General features: G+C 43.0%; 1 protein-coding gene across 1 annotated transcript in view; it reads right to left on the bottom strand.

The window, feature by feature from the left end:
• Positions 1-17,472, bottom strand: part of QRFPR (pyroglutamylated RFamide peptide receptor) — a 159,160-nt gene that overhangs the window by 1,793 nt on the left and 139,895 nt on the right. Inside the window, exons 4-5 of the mRNA XM_068270268.1 lie at positions 8,564-8,799; positions 6,104-6,201 (exon numbers count right to left, since the gene is read on the bottom strand). Coding sequence (XP_068126369.1) covers positions 6,104-6,201; positions 8,564-8,799 — 334 coding nt within the window. The remainder of the gene's footprint in view (positions 1-6,103; positions 6,202-8,563; positions 8,800-17,472) is intronic.

The following is a 17,472-nucleotide window of genomic DNA, read 5'->3' as shown; positions in this document are numbered from 1 at the left end:
TGTTCCCCCAATTATGAAAAAATTATTGAAAACTCTTAGAAAATTGATTGGAAGTATTTATTAATAAATTGACACACCATTAATTTTCATAAAAATTGATCAGAAAAATACACCATTCCCCATCGATTTTTATAAAATCTCTTGCTTGAATAAAAAGAAAAAGCTTTTGATTTTCCAGGAAAAATCCAATTGTTTTTATCGAATTGTCATAAAATCGGATGATTTTATTGTATCGTGTGTAACCACCTTTGATTTTACATATGTATATATATATATATATATATATATATATATATATATATATATATATATATATATATATATATATATATATATATATATATATATATATATATATACACATATGCATACATACATATATATACATACATATATATACATACATATATATACACATACATATATATACATACATACATATATATACATACATACATACATATATATATACATATATGTATACACATATATTTGGACCTTCGGCCCGTTAAAATAATGGATGTTAGGCTTCGCCACTATGCCTCTCAACCCCCTGCTGATCCCGCCGTCAGCCCGCAGGCCAGCAGGGTCAGCGCGCAATGCCACGACGCACATATGCTCACACTACGTGCACATGCCTGCCTGCCGCAACACGCGCACAACGCCAAGAGCACGCAGACCCCTGCCCCCATTCTCCTATGCTGTCCCAAGTCCGCCCACGTGCAGCGCATGTGCGTTGGCCTTCTCTTTTAACATTTAACCCTTTCTGAAACCCATCCTTTATAATGGTGGTGTTTGTATTTGGCATATCCAATTTGAAACATCCAAATACTCCTGTCTGCCTCTGTACAGCACCAAACAACTGGACAGTGTCAGGAGGTGTTCACTTACTTGCAAATCCCATTGAGATAATTCCTCCTTTTGGTTAGGAAGCATCACATAAAATACAACATGACTCACAAACCAGTAAACCCCTCCTGTCCTGACCTTGTCCACTTGTTCAATGCTGATCAGTGGACGGGAGTTTTAAATTGGCTATACGGATTTCGAACACCAACACTAATACTTTACCTTGTCTTATCGCTAATCCCTTCATGATGCCTAAACCTAATGCCTCCAACATTAACTTCTTCCTGATACCTAAACCTAACTGTGATGATTTGCTCAGCTGCCTGTGCAGGCAGGCAGCTTTTTGACCATTGTGTAGGTTTGCATGCTGCAGGACTCTGCAAAGAAGAGCTTCTGTCAGTTTTGCAGCTTGTGTTTGCTGAGGAATTTGCATACGTTGTCATGCAAATTGCCTGACCACATTCATTGGAGGCGTGTACTATAAGTACTATGTGTGTCCCATAATGCTTGGCTGTTTATAAGGAGTCTTCCTGTGAAACACTCTGGAGAGTGTCAGCCATGCTCTTGGTTTGAAGATCAGAGTAATTCCTGGAAACTGTGCTAGGCAGATTCCATAGTGCAGTTAGGATTGTTTATCTGTTTGTTTTGTTTGTTCTGTTGCTGTTGTCCTGTCCCAGCGGTGGTCGACAGTAAATGGTTCTGATCTCTGTTCTTGGAGTATAGCTGGTGCAGCGGTTGCTACCAGCTATCTCTTCTGTTCTGTCTCCTGGGATCGCGCTAGCCACTTTTCGCTAGCGCTGTGGATCCTTCTGTTCTGTCTCCTGGGATCGCGCTAGCCACTTTCCGCTAGTGCTGTGGATCCTTCTGTTCTGCTACTCTGTACCTGGATCGCGCTAGCCACTTTTCGCTAGCGCTGTGGATCCTTCTGTTCTGTCTCCTGGGATCGTGCTAGCCACTTTCCGCTAGTGCTGTGGATCCTTCTGTTCTGCTACTCTGTACCTGGATCGTGCTAGCCACTTTTCGCTAGTGCTGTGGATCCTATCTCTCGCTTGTCCCTGTTTTCGTGTGTCTGTCTTGTCTGCTACGACCGCTTGCTGGAGGCTCGGTGAGGTAACCGTTAAGCAAGCGTTCGCGTCCTCTGTTTCATGTTTGTCTGTCGATGGTTAGTTAGGCGTGCTTGTCTCTATTGTGCTTATCACGTGGAGACCGCGCATAACCGCGTGCACTGTTGCGAATGAGTGCGGTGTTCGCGGTTAGCTAGCGTTTGTTATTTTCCGCATCTTCTCATTGTATTATTTGCTGTGCCTTTGCCACCCTCGTATTCTGTTCTGATCTGCCTTGTGTCACATCTGGCGATCGCACCTCTCGCGATCGCGTTCCTATTTCATATCTGCTGTTGTGTGTGCGCTGTCGCGGGTTGCGACTGGATTGGCGCACACACATACAACTTGTCCCTTTGCTCGTTCTCATTCGCAATCGCCTCTCTTGCGATTGCGTTCTGCGCTTCGTACAATTCCTGTCTGGCATTTGTGGAGGTACAGAGGATTGGTTCCTCTGCACTCCCCAGCGCCATCTGCCAACAGGAATTTCCCTCTACAGGTGCGTAGCACCTTTTGCTGGGTGCCTGCAATTACACGCTTGTGGAGGATTTCCGCCGTGTCAGCGCACGCGTTGTGCGCTGATCACGGAGAAAGTTCCACAATCGTTACACTAACCTCTGCCTTTGACTTTAATCCCTTCTTGACACCTTTTCTTTACCTCCTCCCGAACATCTAATGATGATATTGCAGTCACAGAAATTTCCGAATTTGAATCCGAGTCCGCGTCCTCTGTTTCATGTTTGTCTGTCGATGGTTAGTTAGGTGTGCTTGTCTCTATTGTGCTCATAACGTGGAGACCGCGCATAACCGCGTGCACTGTTGCGAATGAGTGCGGTGTTCGCGGTTAGCTAGCGTTTGTTATTTTCCGCATCTTCTCATTGTATTATTTGCTGTGCCTTTGCCACCCTCGTATTCTGTTCTGATCTGCCTTGTGTCACGTCTGGCGATCGCACCTCTCGCGATCGCGTTCCTATTTCATATCTGCTGTTGTGTGTGCGCGGTCGCGGGGTGGCGACTGGATTGGCGCACACACATACAACCTGTCCCTTTGCTCGTTCTCATTCGCAATCGCCTCTCTTGCGATTGCGTTCTGCGCTTCGTACAATTCCTGTCTGGCATTTGTGGAGGTACAGAGGATTGGTTTCTCTGCACTCCCCAGCGCCATCTGCCGACAGGAGTTTCCCTCTACAGGTGCGTAGCACCTTTTGCTGGGTGCCTGCAATTACACGCTTGTGGAGGATTTCCGCCGTGTCAGCGCACACGTTGTTCGCTGATCACGGAGAAAGTTCCACAATCGTTACACTAACCTCTGCCTTTGACTTTAATCCCTTCTTGACACCTTTTCTTTACCTCCTCCCGAACATCTAAAGCTAACTTCCACTTAACTAGTGGGCTACTAACCCTCCTAATTTACTCCAAACCCTCGCTAATGACATTAACCAATATTCAACTTAAACTGTCTTTAGTGCTAGGTATTTTAATTATGTAAAAGTGAAAGCCTGATGCCAAAATGCCACCCCCCAAAACTAAAATGTATCCTAGGAGTGGAGGCTACATAAAAGACAAATGCCTGCCACCACAATAACACTCTGCTACCAAATACGATCGGCAAATAAGTAACAGTCAAGCACTGATGCCAAAATCACACTATACTAAATTAGCTGATATGAGATGAAGAAGATGTTCAGAAAATCCATTCATAGTCTGCTGGTGGTGAACTGAACTACTGATCTTATCTTTTGGAAAAGAAAGAAAATTGTATACCTGATCAGAACAATAGTTATGCAGCAATGGTAAGGTTTTAATATTATTCAGGGTTTTTCAGGTTTTTTTTTAGCATTACAGGACATGTACATACCGCCAATAAACTACCATTTAGTTTTTCTACAAAAGATTCACTGTAATATACTCGTGATGAATGACACGAGAATGACAGTACTGTATGATAACACAACAAAATTGACACCCGTAGTTAAAATGATGTGGGTCTGGTATAGATTGTTTATTTAATTTAAAAAACATATACCGGTAATATATGCTATTTTCCATAATAAATTCTACTTATTAATCATGGAGGGGTCTGAAATTCACATTTTAGCACCTACAATTCATTGTAGCACCTATTCCCCCTGTAAGAGACAGCATTTAAAAAAAAAATCAGGAAATCACATTGTTTGATTTTTAAAGAGGAACTTCAGCCTAAACAAACATACTGTCATGAAGTTACATTAGTTATGTTAATTAAAATAGATAGGTAATATAATCTCTTACCCACCCTGTTTTAAAAGAACAGGCAAATGTTTGTGATTTCATGAGGACAGCCATCTTTTTGATTGAAAGGAGGCGACAGGGAGCATGAATCACAGTTCCAACTGTCCTGTGTCCTGATCACCCCTCCCAGTTGCTAGGCAACGAGAACATCATCATCAGAAATCCCATCATGCTTTGCACAGTATTAGGGGAAAAATGCCCGGGCAGTTTTCTTTGATGGGGCAGAGCTTAGCTTCTGTGCAGCCAAAAATGAGGCTTGGTTAAGAAAAAACAAGTTCTGATGCTGTGAAACTGTTAAAGAAACAGCAAGCCTTTTCAGTGTTGCTGAGTAGATTTTTAGTCTGGAGGTTCACTTTAAAGAATGTATTTGTATAATTATTTGAACACCTGAGAAAATCAGTGTAAATATTTGGTACAGAAGCCTTTGTCTGCAATTATAGAGGTCAAATGTTTCCTGTAGTTCTTAACCAGGTTTGCACACATTGCAACAGTGATTCTGGCCCACTCCTCCACACAGATTTCCTTTAGATCTGTTTCGGGTCTGTCACTGAGTAGCACAGAGTTTCAGCTCCCTCAAAAGATTTTTTATTGGATTTAGGTATGGACACTGGCTAGGCTACTCCAGAACCTTGATATGCTTCTTACACAACCACTCCTAGGTTATCCTGGCTGTGTTCTTTGGGTCATTGTCATGTTGGAAGACCTGGCCACAACCCACCTTCAATGCTCTGACTAAGGGAAGGAGGTTGTTGCTCAGAATCTCACAATACATGGCCCCATTCATCCTCTCCTTAATACAGTGCAGTCGTCCTGCCCCCTTTGCAGAAAAGCACCCAAAAGCATGATGCTACCAGTGAACCCCTATGCTTCACAATAGGGATGGTGTTCTTGGGATGCAACTCATCCTTTTTCCTCCAAACACGGCGAGTGAAGTTTAGACCAAAAAGTTTTACTTTGGTCTCATTTGACCCATGAATTTTTCCCATGCCTCCTCTGGATCGTCCAGATGGTCACTGGCAAACTTCAGATGGGCCTGGACATGTGATGACTTGAGCAGGGGAACCTTCTGTGCAATGCATGATTTAAAACCATGACAGCATAGTGTTCTACTGACAGTAACCTTTGAAACTGTTGTCCCAGCTCTCTTCATGTCATTGACCAGCTCCTTCCTTGTAGTTCCGTGCTGATTCCTCACCTTTCTTTTCATCAGTGATACCTCACGAGGTGAGATCTTGCATGGAGCCCCGGTCCGAGGGAGACAGACAGTCTTCTTTCGCCTCTTCAATTTTCTAACAATTGCTCCAACAGTTGATCTATGTTCACCAAGCTGCTTAGCAATTGCTCCATAGCCCTTTCCAGCCTTGTGGAGGTCAACAAAGTCTGGTGTCTTTTGACAGCTCATTGGTCTTGCCCATAGTAGTAGTTGGAGTCCGACTGACTTTGGGGTGGAAAGGTATCTTTAAAGAGCTCAGACAGGTGCTGCTAATTTAGATTGATGAGTGGAGTAGATGTGAACTTTTTAAAGGCAAAGTAACAGGTCTTTTAGAGTCAGATTTCTTGCTGATTCCCAGGTGTTCAAATACTTCTGTGCAGCAGTGCATTACAAATTCATTCTTTAAAAATCATACAATGTGATTTCCTGATTTTTTTTTTTAAATGCTGTCTCTCACAGTGGGAATGCGCCTACCATGTGAATTTCAGACCTCTCCATGATTTCTAAGTGGGAGAACGTGAAAAATTGCAGGGTGTTAAAAATACTTATGTTCCTCGCTGTACGGAAAATGTAGTCTCAAACACTGAAATGCTATCAAAATCTAGATGTAAAAATGAAAAAGATAACATGAAGTATCAGCACTAAGAAAAGGCAAACAGTAGTTACTTACTGTATTCCATCATCATATGCACAACATGAAAAGGTGCCCAGCAGACTGCAAACAGCACCACTACCGTTATCATCATAATGATAGCTCGCTTCTTCTTCCTAAATAAAAGCAGTTGCCTGTTAATTAGAATTACCAGTTGTGCAATAAGTTGTACACAAGTTTCTTTTATGCCTTTATATTCTGCAGAAATGTTTGCATGGAGTTTGAAAAATAAATAAATAAAATTAAATCAACTGAGTATTCACATGTGTCATTGTAAAGACTAAGATCCATTTCTTCCCTCTGCCTTTTCTTTTTTATTTTATAGTGACATGTTCATATAATATTGCATGTAATGTTCAATACCAGACCTTTAATTAGATATGGGAAGGGGGTGCCTTTCAAGGGGCAAGCGACAAAGGACACAGGCCCCCTCGCAAAGTACCTATGTCCCATTGCTGGGAAAGTTCTTCTTGTTCCCTTATGTATCTTTCTAATAAGGACGTGGTTTAACCCTTTGCCGACCGCTCCACGCCGATCGGCGTGAATGCGGCAGCAGCCCCAGGACCACTGGGCGGGGCGGGGTTTTGCAGGAGATCGCATGCGCCACTGTGCGCGCATCTCCGCTTGAATGAGGTAGCTCTACTCCATCATCAGCCTCCCAGTGGCCATTGCCACTAGGAGACAGTTAGACGGTGAAACCGCCATCTATTTACAGGGTACAGCGCTGTGTTCTACAGCAGCGCTGTACTGGGGACAGCCGTGAGACATGGCTGTCCCCCTGGGAGGGTTAGGAGCGATCGCTGTCATTGACTAGTGGGGAGGGAGGGTCTGAAAAAAAAAATCCGAGACTTAAAAAATAATGTATAAACAGATAAAAAAACAAACATCCCAGCAGGGATCATAGCCCACCAACAGAAAGCTCTGTTGGTGGGCAGAAAAGGGGGGGGGGGGAATCGCTTGTGTGCTGAGTTGTATGGCCCTGCAGCAAGCCCTTAAAGCTGCAGTGGCCTATTTTTTGGTCACTAGGGGGGTGTAAACCCATGGTCCTTAAGTGGTTAATAGTAAAATGTGGAGGACTTATGGAAGAACCTGGAACCTTCAATATTAAAGGGGCCCTAAGATATCTCCCATCAGCCATGTACATTAATGTATGCACCATTGTAGTCCCCGCCCTCACCTGTCAACAAAAGGTTTTACATTAAGAACCAGAACACCTTCAAAAAATCCTTGAATTAAGAAAATGGCACAACTTGGAACTAAATGTTTGGATTTGTATGCCGCACCTTAATTCAGGTCATTGTCTTTTTTGCAAAGTGCTGATTGAGTATGGTAAGTGGAACCAGCTGACTCTGCTCTGCCTGTATTCTAATAGTAAATGCAAAAACTGCATGGAATGTATTCTAGTCTTTGGGAGGGGGGGGGGGGTGTATTCTGCCCTAGAATCTGCTACAGAACAGAAAGGTCTCCATACAGACCCCTTAGTGATGTTTACTATTTATGTTATGGAACTCTGCAAAAAAAAAAAAAAAAAAAAAAAACCTCTGAAAAGATGCCAGTGGAAAGGAGTAGGATAAATAGTGATGTTATCAAATGTATGAAGGATGAGAACAGCTATGTAGATCCTGGACCACTTCTCACGTCACCTCAATGGAGACCAGACAAGCATATTTATCTATAATTAAAAACAATGGTGCATGAGCCAGCCTGGGGCCCCGGGAACTCTCACTGCCCGGGGCCCCAGAACCAGCATCTAACACCATATGTGAGCGCAGCCAAAACCTTGGAGCTGCCACCTCCAAGGCCTGTAAGCAGTAGAAGCATATTTATCTAGTCTCAATCTTTTTATTAAGAGGGGTAAACACATATGCATCAATTTAGGAAACATAATATGTTATATAGTTTCTGTATTGAATTCACCAATGGTAAAATGTTCTCTGTTTGTTTAGGAACTTTTTAAAGGACACCTAAAATGAGAGGATAAGGATGCGGCTGTATTTAATTCCTTTAAAAAATGCAATTTCCCTGGCATTCCTGCTGATCCTCTGCCTCTAAAACCTTTAGCCATAGACCCTGAACAAGCACCCAGATCAGATGATTTACTGACGTTTGACTGGATTTGCTGCACGCTTGTTTCAGGTGTGTGATTCAGACACTGCTGATGCTTGAAAAATAGGCAGGATGCCAGGAAACTGGAATTGTTTAAAATGAAATAAATATGGCAGCCTCCATATTTCTCTTACTTCAGGTGTTCTTTGAAGTTAAGATCTGAGAGTTTCCTTGGAACTAAAGGATTAAATACACTCCATGAGTGTTTGGCACAAAATTCATCAATCACTTTAATAATTTGGATATATGAATGTTATTTGTGTTTACAAAAAAACAACGAAATGTGAATGATAATTTGTAAAGTCGTATTACATTTTTTACAATTAATGATCACAGAGATTTGTAAAGTAAAACTTATGTAAATAAACCAACCTGGAAATTTTTGACATCTCATTGCCATGGATAGTTTGAAGCACTGATGCATCTCCAACTTGTTTCTTAATCCAGAGTTCATAACCAATTTTACTGTACAGCATAAGCATCATTGTCAGTGGGAGGAGAAACAGGATGACTAGAATAAAGGTTGTGTAGATTTTTTGATGGATGTGTTGATTCCATTTTTCCAAGCAGCAAACATACTGTTTTTCATACAAAAAGTCATATTTAATCTGAAACACAACAATATAAAACAAATAAGAAATGTGTATGTGTACAGTAAAAAAAAGGATGTAAAACAAATCAGCTTTAAATGCATGGTACAAAGGCACACTTTACTTCTATTAGTTTACATTAACAGATTATTCTCTGAATTGTCATTGGATTACCAATGAATAAGAGTATCATCTTTGATACACGCAGAAAAAGGTATTAGAAGGCTTCCACTAAAAAAGGGCACCATGGAAAGTTGGGTGCCAGGTGATGGCAATATCACTTTAAATAGCACTCCCTCTATCTACTCCTAGCACTAACCTACCGCTACATAAGCCTAACACTAACCCTCTTACTTAGTCCTAATGCTAACCTATTACCTTCTAAGGTTTAAAACTCTTACTGCTATCTAAGCCTAAAGCTGCTAACTACAAAAAAACCCTGCGCTCGAATCCTGGTCTCCAACCAGTTCCACAAATCCTGGCTGTCTTTATGTTCCAATGCACGGCTCTGCTCCACTCTCAGGGGTGTGTGTAACTTTAAGACAAAAACATGGAGCGCTCCATAGTGCATTACCATAAAAACTTCTTTATTCCGCAATATAAAAGTTATACTTACAAAATGTCTGATAAAAGTTCGCTTATCAGCGGCAAGCCCCTCCGCTTAACTCCCCGGCGGCTAAGACACTCGCACTGTGGCCAGCAGCGCGGTCCGATGGTTTCCGTAGCTCGTCTCTAGGGGGTGGGCGTGGCTCACTCTGGACGTGCTTGTAGAGTCATTACGCGTTTCGGCGCTCTGCGCCTTCGTCAGATGACGCTACAAGCTGGATAACGCCTCTTATCTAACTGTGTGCCTCTGTGGTCATGGCAACACCTAGACGGCGAATGGGAGGCGCGTTGTGGTGGAGGGTGGGAGGGATGATTTGTAGCTAGGCAACCCTCCGCCGGCTTGTGTATTATGGTATCAGAGCCGCTCTGCTGACCTCCGTGCGCGCATTAGTATCTACATAAACAGTTTAAATTACTGGACAACATGCCTATATAACAAAAAAGAAAATGCAACATACATCCTACATATTTCCGCAGTATACATATACATGGTGATACCTGTATGCATCTCTCCGTTTTTATGTCACATCTTCGTGACCATAACAAGCTTAGTTGTCCCATACATTCAGCGAGCAGTTCATGCTCATAAAAATACCATATTTGTCAAAAACTTCAGAAATATTTACATCTCATTTTGGGAAATATATTTCTAGCTAAAACATTATCACATCAGAGAAAATGTTTTCAATGAGAGACAAACCTGAATAAATAACAATAAAATGCGGCTTCATAGATGGTGTAGCATCTCTAGCTCTTATGTGTTACTAAAACCCTATTATAGTGGAGGCATACAAAGAACAATCTTGAACGCTGTATGCGTACAGGTATAAAAATAAAAATAAAAAATAATATAATAATAAAAAGCACAATAAAATTTCATGTTCGTCTGGTACCACAGACGCATCCAAATCTATGGAACCGCGTGGGTCCAAGGTAACCAGTCGGTCATTCCAAAGGAGTAACATCCCATGGAGAAAAGGGAAAAATAGAGTATACGAAACGCGAAACTTTACACCCTCCAAAAATAACAAAAAACCCCAAAAGGGGGGAATCCACCTGCCCAGCCAGAAAAGGGAATTCAGATATAAAAACAGACAGCACCCTGAAAGTGGCTAGATCCAACCCACGGTCAAGTGTGACCCCCTATAGGGAGCAGAGATTTAGAACCCACATCACCTTCCCACGCAAAGACAACAACAGTTACAATAGCTTGAGAGATTGCTCATATGAGCTCCATTCACGCCAAAAAAAAACCCTCAAAATATTCTCACCAATACAGAGATAAAGAGAGAGGGATAAGGGAAGGGGCCATCCCCAAACAAATTTGTGCCACAAACACAAATCCACAATCACCTGAGAACCCCCAAAAAACCATTAGTGAAATTCCACAATGGACCATAGATCTATTAACCCCAGAGGAATTAAAGGGATATGAAGCAACAGAAAGGGGATTATCGTTGATAATAGGGTTTTAGTAACACATAAGAGCTAGAGATGCTACACCATCTATGAAGCCGCATTTTATTGTTATTTATTCAGGTTTGTCTCTCATTGAAAACATTTTCTCTGATGTGATAATGTTTTAGCTAGAAATATATTTCCCAAAATGAGATGTAAATATTTCTGAAGTTTTTGACAAATATGGTATTTTTATGAGCATGAACTGCTCGCTGAATGTATGGGACAACTAAGCTTGTTATGGTCACGAAGATGTGACATAAAAACGGAGAGATGCATACAGGTATCACCATGTATATGTATACTGCGGAAATATGTAGGATGTATGTTGCATTTTCTTTTTTGTTATATAGGCATGTTGTCCAGTAATTTAAACTGTTTATGTAGATACTAATGCGCGCACGGAGGTCAGCAGAGCGGCTCTGATACCATAATACACAAGCCGGCGGAGGGTTGCCTAGCTACAAATCATCCCTCCCACCCTCCACCACAACGCGCCTCCCATTCGCCGTCTAGGTGTTGCCATGACCACAGAGGCACACAGTTAGATAAGAGGCGTTATCCAGCTTGTAGCGTCATCTGACGAAGGCGCAGAGCGCCGAAACGCGTAATGACGCTACAAGCACGTCCAGAGTGAGCCACGCCCACCCCCTAGAGACGAGCTACGGAAACCATCGGACCGCGCTGCTGGCCACAGTGCGAGTGTCTTAGCCGCCGGGGAGTTAAGCGGAGGGGCTTGCCGCTGATAAGCGAACTTTTATCAGACATTTTGTAAGTATAACTTTTATATTGCGGAATAAAGAAGTTTTTATGGTAATGCACTATGGAGCGCTCCATGTTTTTGTCTTAAAGTTAAAGCTGCTAACTTACTGCTATTTAAGTCTAACCCTAACCTACCCACAATTACTCCCACTACTAATCCATTAACTAACCCCCCTACCACTATCTTTGATGAAAACTCTGCCTCTTTTGGTCCCTTTGACACTCCATCAGCCAAATTGTCCACTGAGTGATGCTATAGCCCCATTTACTGTTGTGGTCTATGTTGTGCCCACATTTTCCAAATCGATTAGCAGTGACCTCACATATATTATCCTCTAAGAAAATGTACCACATATATTATCCTCTAAGAAAACTTAACTGAATAATTGGTACTGGAGAAATTTCTGATGAAACGCCAGTGTTCCTTATTGTCATAATAAGGAACACTGGCGTTTCATCAGAAATTTCTCCAGTATCAATTATTCAGTTAAGTTGTCAAAGAAGCGTTTGAGATGAATTTATGCCTCATACTGTTATGAATGTAAACGGGCTTTATTAATTAGCTAAGGACCTGTCTGCGTAATCATCAAATATTTTATAAGTTAATTCTCTGTAACATGGAGCATTTGTGGAAAGTGAAAAATGAAATATAATGTAATTTGTATGTAAAAGAGAAAACCGAGAGCCCAATATGGTGTAGTATGTTAAGATTATTGGTCAAAATGATAAAGTGAGAAAAATTATACTCACAAACATGGGTTACCATTCAGGCAACCACTATAAAGGCAGGGGAGGAGATTAGGCCTGTCCTCACTCAGGGCTAAGAAGTCGCTCTCTGTAGAAAGGAATCAAGATAGGGGGTAACACTCCCCTCCACCAGGAGTGGACACAGTGTAGTTGTATGTGGAACAGAGGCGCCAGCAGGATAAAAATTCATTAAAACCTTTAAAAATGCTTGGAGGAAGTGATGGGCTTTCCTCCCAAAAGCAAACAAGCGTACATGTAATTTGTATGTTCATTTTAGGTTTCCTTTGTAACAAACTGGCCATATTAATTCCTTCTGCTTTTTTCTGCATCCTCTACTCACTACGTTTATTTTTAATTCCTCAAATTGGCTTGAAGAAAAATCTGTTTTTACTGGTTAATGAAGATGGTTAATGAGATGCTTATTTTTTTCTGGCTTGCTTACAAATTTTATACAAAATGTAAGCAGTTTGATATCGGGCTAGTCCAAATTGGAAAGAAGTGAATTTGGCTGCATACAATTTTCAAAAGATTTTTAGGCAAGTTGGAAAAGTTAGTGTCTCATTTACCATCACTACTAGTTGACAATGACAAGTGACCGGTAGAGTAAAAGATTGTATTAATGGGGACCAGCAGGAGAACATCAAATTCATCTCTCAGTTGCACAAGTTTGTGATTTAACTGGTCCATATGCAATTAACTTTTTCTCTTGCGTTTTCTCCTCAAAAATCATTTTTCATCTTGTATTTAAAGTTATTTTTCAGCACTTTGCAAATGAAAAAGTACCAACAAGCATACTAAAAAGTACCACCAATACTAGTTTGAGTATTTCCCTGCTTGTTGCTGATTCAAAAGGCATGTTATTTTCAAGTTGTAAAAATATCACCTAGGAGAAAATTTAGGAGAAAAAGTTAATTGCTTATGGGCCACTATGTACACTGCAAATCGACAAACCGACATTATATTGCCATGTGTAAGCAGTGCAGAGTAGCTTTACCAGTATTTATACAACTAACATAGCGTGTTTTTTGCAAGTAGCACAACTTGTGTTGCTTAGCTAATGTGTGCTAGTATAGCGTGTATTATACTGACAATGTACACATTATCCAGGTAATGCGAGTCTGTTACATCAGTGGCGTAATTACCGGTAGAATTGCGTGCACTGAGTGCGCACATCAATTTTAATGGCAGTTCATGAATATAACCCCAAATCCGTTAACCTCCTTAGCGGTAATCACGACTTCAGCTCGGGGTTAAAAAAATATGCAAGGAGCAATAACCCCGAGCTAAAATCGTGGTAGCCGCCGGGAGGTTACTGCAGAGCAATGTGTACAGCTGGTGTTTTAACTCAACTCCAGGGAAATCCCGTCGCTGGCTGCCATTCTTCTTCCTCTCCTGTGAGCCTCTGCTTCCCCACTGGTGAGATCATTGTCTGTCGTCATGAAAATCGTGGGCAATCTATAGGATTATAGCGCCACCTGGAGGACGGAGGGAAAACTGCAGCACTGGATCCCAGTTAGGTGAGTGAGTGCTGGGCTGCTGCAGAACTCCCTAGCAGAATGATTTTTTCCAGGATTTAGGATCTAAAAGCATGCAAAAAAATTACACTGATTTTAGACCCTAATATCTGGAAAAAAATCATAACGCCAAGAGTGTTAATCATAGAATGTGGGATTCAGTTAATCTTTCTTAAAATAATATTTACAGTCCATAAACTTTAAAACAGGTTTTAAAAGTTATTAGGTAAAATAGCATGGAATATTCCCTAAAATGTTAATTTCAAAGCTACCTGCCCTGGAGGTAATCAGTTCTTCCCACATGCTTAATTGACAGTTTTAGTCACTATGGAGTCACAGTTACAGCTATGTTCTTGCTAAAGGGACCCATACACTTACATATTTTCCCACCGATACACAGCCGATTCGATCACTGTGATCGAATTGGCTGTGAAATCGTTGCGCAAATGCTGACCGAGCAATCGATTTCTGGCCAAAATCGATCGTTGCCGTCGATTCCCATCATTCCTGTCCATGTGGAAGATTGCACTCGATCGCCGGCGGGTCGGGAGTTCGCCGATAGCGGCGTTCGAATGCCCGACGACCGACGCAATACAGCGGCAATACATTACCTGTTCCGCCGGCGCGCGTCCCCACTGTCACCGCTGCTCCGTCTCCGCGCTGGGATCCGAGTCCAGCAGGCTTCACCTCTTCCAGTCTCGGCAGGAAGTTTAAACAGTATAGCGTCCTCTACTGTTTAAACTTCCCCCGGCAGGAAGTAAAGTGAAGCTGGAGGAGCCCAGCCCAGAAAAGAGACAGCAGAGACCAGGGAACTCGCGCCGGCTGGAGCAGGTAATGTATAGCTGGTGGGGGGGGGGGGGGGGGGGGGGGGCGGCGGCGGCAGCTCCACAGATAGTGGATCGATTTCATGCTGAAATCGATTCACAATCTGTTTGCAGTAAAGGTAGCCATACGATCCCTCTCTAATCAGATTCCATCAGAGAGGGATCTATTTGTTGGTCGAATCTGATGGCAAATCGACCAGTGTATGGCCACTTTAAGGTGGACGTTTCGGACAATATAATGGACAGTCTGCCAAAAATAAATTGTCTAGACTATCAGGGCCCTTTTCCACTACAGCGTTTGCTGCTAGTGATTTTCAAATCGCTACGGTTTGGTTTTCAACTTAGGAATCGCGGTAGGTCATTTCCACTACCGCAATTCGTTTTTTACTTAATCGCGATCAAGCCACGTATCGATTATTGCCGCGATTTTGCTATGCAAATGTCGGGAAATCACCACAGAAATTTTTAACTTTTGCTGGATCGCAACCGCTAGCGTTTAGTGCAAACGCTAGTGATTGCTAGTGGAAAAGGGCCCTCAGGGAAAATTTTTTACTTTTGCTGGATCGCAACCGCTAGCATTTAGTGCGAATGCTAGCGGTTGCTAGTGGAAAAGGGCCCTCAGTGATGAAACAAAAGCAAGGCACAGGAACAAAGCTGGTCTCTTAGCAATACTTCATGAGAAAAAAAAAATAACTAGACACCAGTCAGTTTGGCATTAAAGTAATGGAAATGGTTTTTGTACAACAATCAGCAAAAAAATGTCATCAGCAGAGAAAATGTCGACACTCAACCACTAGCAAATATTTTACAGCAGTATACTTCAGTCTTTTATGGTGCTTCCACTTGTTGTAATCTTTCCTTAAAGAGAACCCGAGGTGGGTTCTAAGAATCCAATTAGCATACAGAGGCTGGGTCTGCATATAATGCCCAGCCTCTGTTGCTATACTGCTTCCCCCCAGCCCCCCTCTGAGCTCTGCTATGCCCCAATAAATCAATTGCCATGCTGGCAACATGCAGCATGTCGCCAGGCGGCTGTTTACATCTGAAGTGTCAGTCTGCCGCTCCCCCGCCTCCTCCATAGCGCCGCTCCCCGCCTTTGTCCCTTCCCTCCCCACTGATTGGAGGGATGGGACGCAGGTGGGGAGCGGCGATATCGGAGGCGGGGGAGCGGCAGAGGCTGACACTTCAGATGTAAACAGCCGGCTGGCGACACGCTGCATGTCGCCAACACAGCGATTCATTTATGGGGGTACAGCAGACTGCAGGGGGGAGACTGGGGCAAACAGTATAGCAACAGAGGCTGGGTAGTTGTCCTTTACTAAGTCTCCATTTTTAGGTTGCCATGGAATTATGGAAATAGTCAGCAGCAATGCTGGAGGTTTTCAAAGGTGGAGATGACTACTTCAGTGACCTTTTGCAGCTCTGTGTTTTAGGACACCTCAGGGGACAAGGAAAGCACCTAGCAATCTTCTTGATCCAGAACACAATAAAATGGAGTCTATGAATTGCCTCCACAATGCTTGACAACATTCTCATCAGGTCAGTGCTTGTGTAAAGCAGGTTCTGTTTTTGCTGCTGTTACCGCTGGCTCTACTATTTCTTGTCAACTTGTCTATAATAATTCTAAACTAATGGTGCTGCCACCTCTCCAATTTTTGGTATAGCCTCTATTTCCTCCTTGCATATCACTCTTTCTCCACTACTCTACACCCCTCATAAATAAATAAAACCAAAGAGAAAAAGCTCTGTTTTCATGGAAGGGCCCTTCAAATTTCTGAGACTAGGAAATGTATTATGTCTGCCACTTCTCTGAGGCCTGGCAAATTTTTGGAAAATAATACCAACATCATGTTTATACCCTTATATAGAGATGAAGATACACTTTTTGTTACTAGGACAGCTATTTATACTTAGCATTATGAGATTAAGTTGTATATTCACTACACTCATGGGCGTCCGCACATACGGTAAAACCGGGCATTGCAGCCCCCCCCCCCCCCTTGCCAGCTGCAGCCCACCCCTAGCCACCTGAACCCGGAAGTGTCACCCTGGGGTGGCAACGGAGAAAGAAAAGGGAGTGTGTGGCAGCGGTGGAGAAGAGGGGAAGTCTCCCCCCCTTCCCTCACCTTTGGGGTTCCCTCTCTCTCTCTCGCTCCCCCCTTTAGAATAAAGTGATGTGGGCGGCAGTGGCGGGACGGGACACTTACGCGATGAGTAGGTGCGCAAGTGACTCTCTCTGTGCGCCATGGCACTGTCACTACTTTAACTGTGAGGCACTGTCACTACCTAAACTGGGGGCTCCTTTCGCTACCTGAACTGGGGGGCACTGTCACTACCTTAACTGGGGGCTCCTGTCACTACCTGAACTGGGGTGCACTGTCACTTCCTTAACTGGGGGCTCCTGTCACTACCTTAATTGGGGGACACTGTCACTACCTAAACTGGGCCTCCTGTCGCTTCCTGAACTGGGGGGCACTGTCACTACCTTAACTGGGGGCTCCTGTCACTACCTAAACTGGGAGGCTCCTGTCACTACCTAAACTGGGAGGCTCCTGTTGCTACCTAAACTGGGGGGCCCTGTCACTACCTAAACTGGGAGGCTCCTGGTGCTACCTAAACTAAGGGGCACCTGTCACTACCTAAACTATCTAGGCCAGCCAGCTCAGCATCACCAGCCGACAACCAGCCCAAAATCACTGTCAAAAAGGCCACAGCATCACGCCAGTCAGCCGGGCCACAGCATTACCGCCAGCCAGGCCACAGCATCACTGCCAGGCCTT

Source organism: Hyperolius riggenbachi, chromosome 1, assembly GCF_040937935.1.
Source record: "Hyperolius riggenbachi isolate aHypRig1 chromosome 1, aHypRig1.pri, whole genome shotgun sequence".
NCBI classification, from domain to species: Eukaryota; Metazoa; Chordata; class Amphibia; order Anura; family Hyperoliidae; genus Hyperolius; species Hyperolius riggenbachi.
The sequence above is the reverse complement of the archived record's forward strand: the minus strand, read 5'-3'. Positions and strand labels throughout refer to the sequence as shown.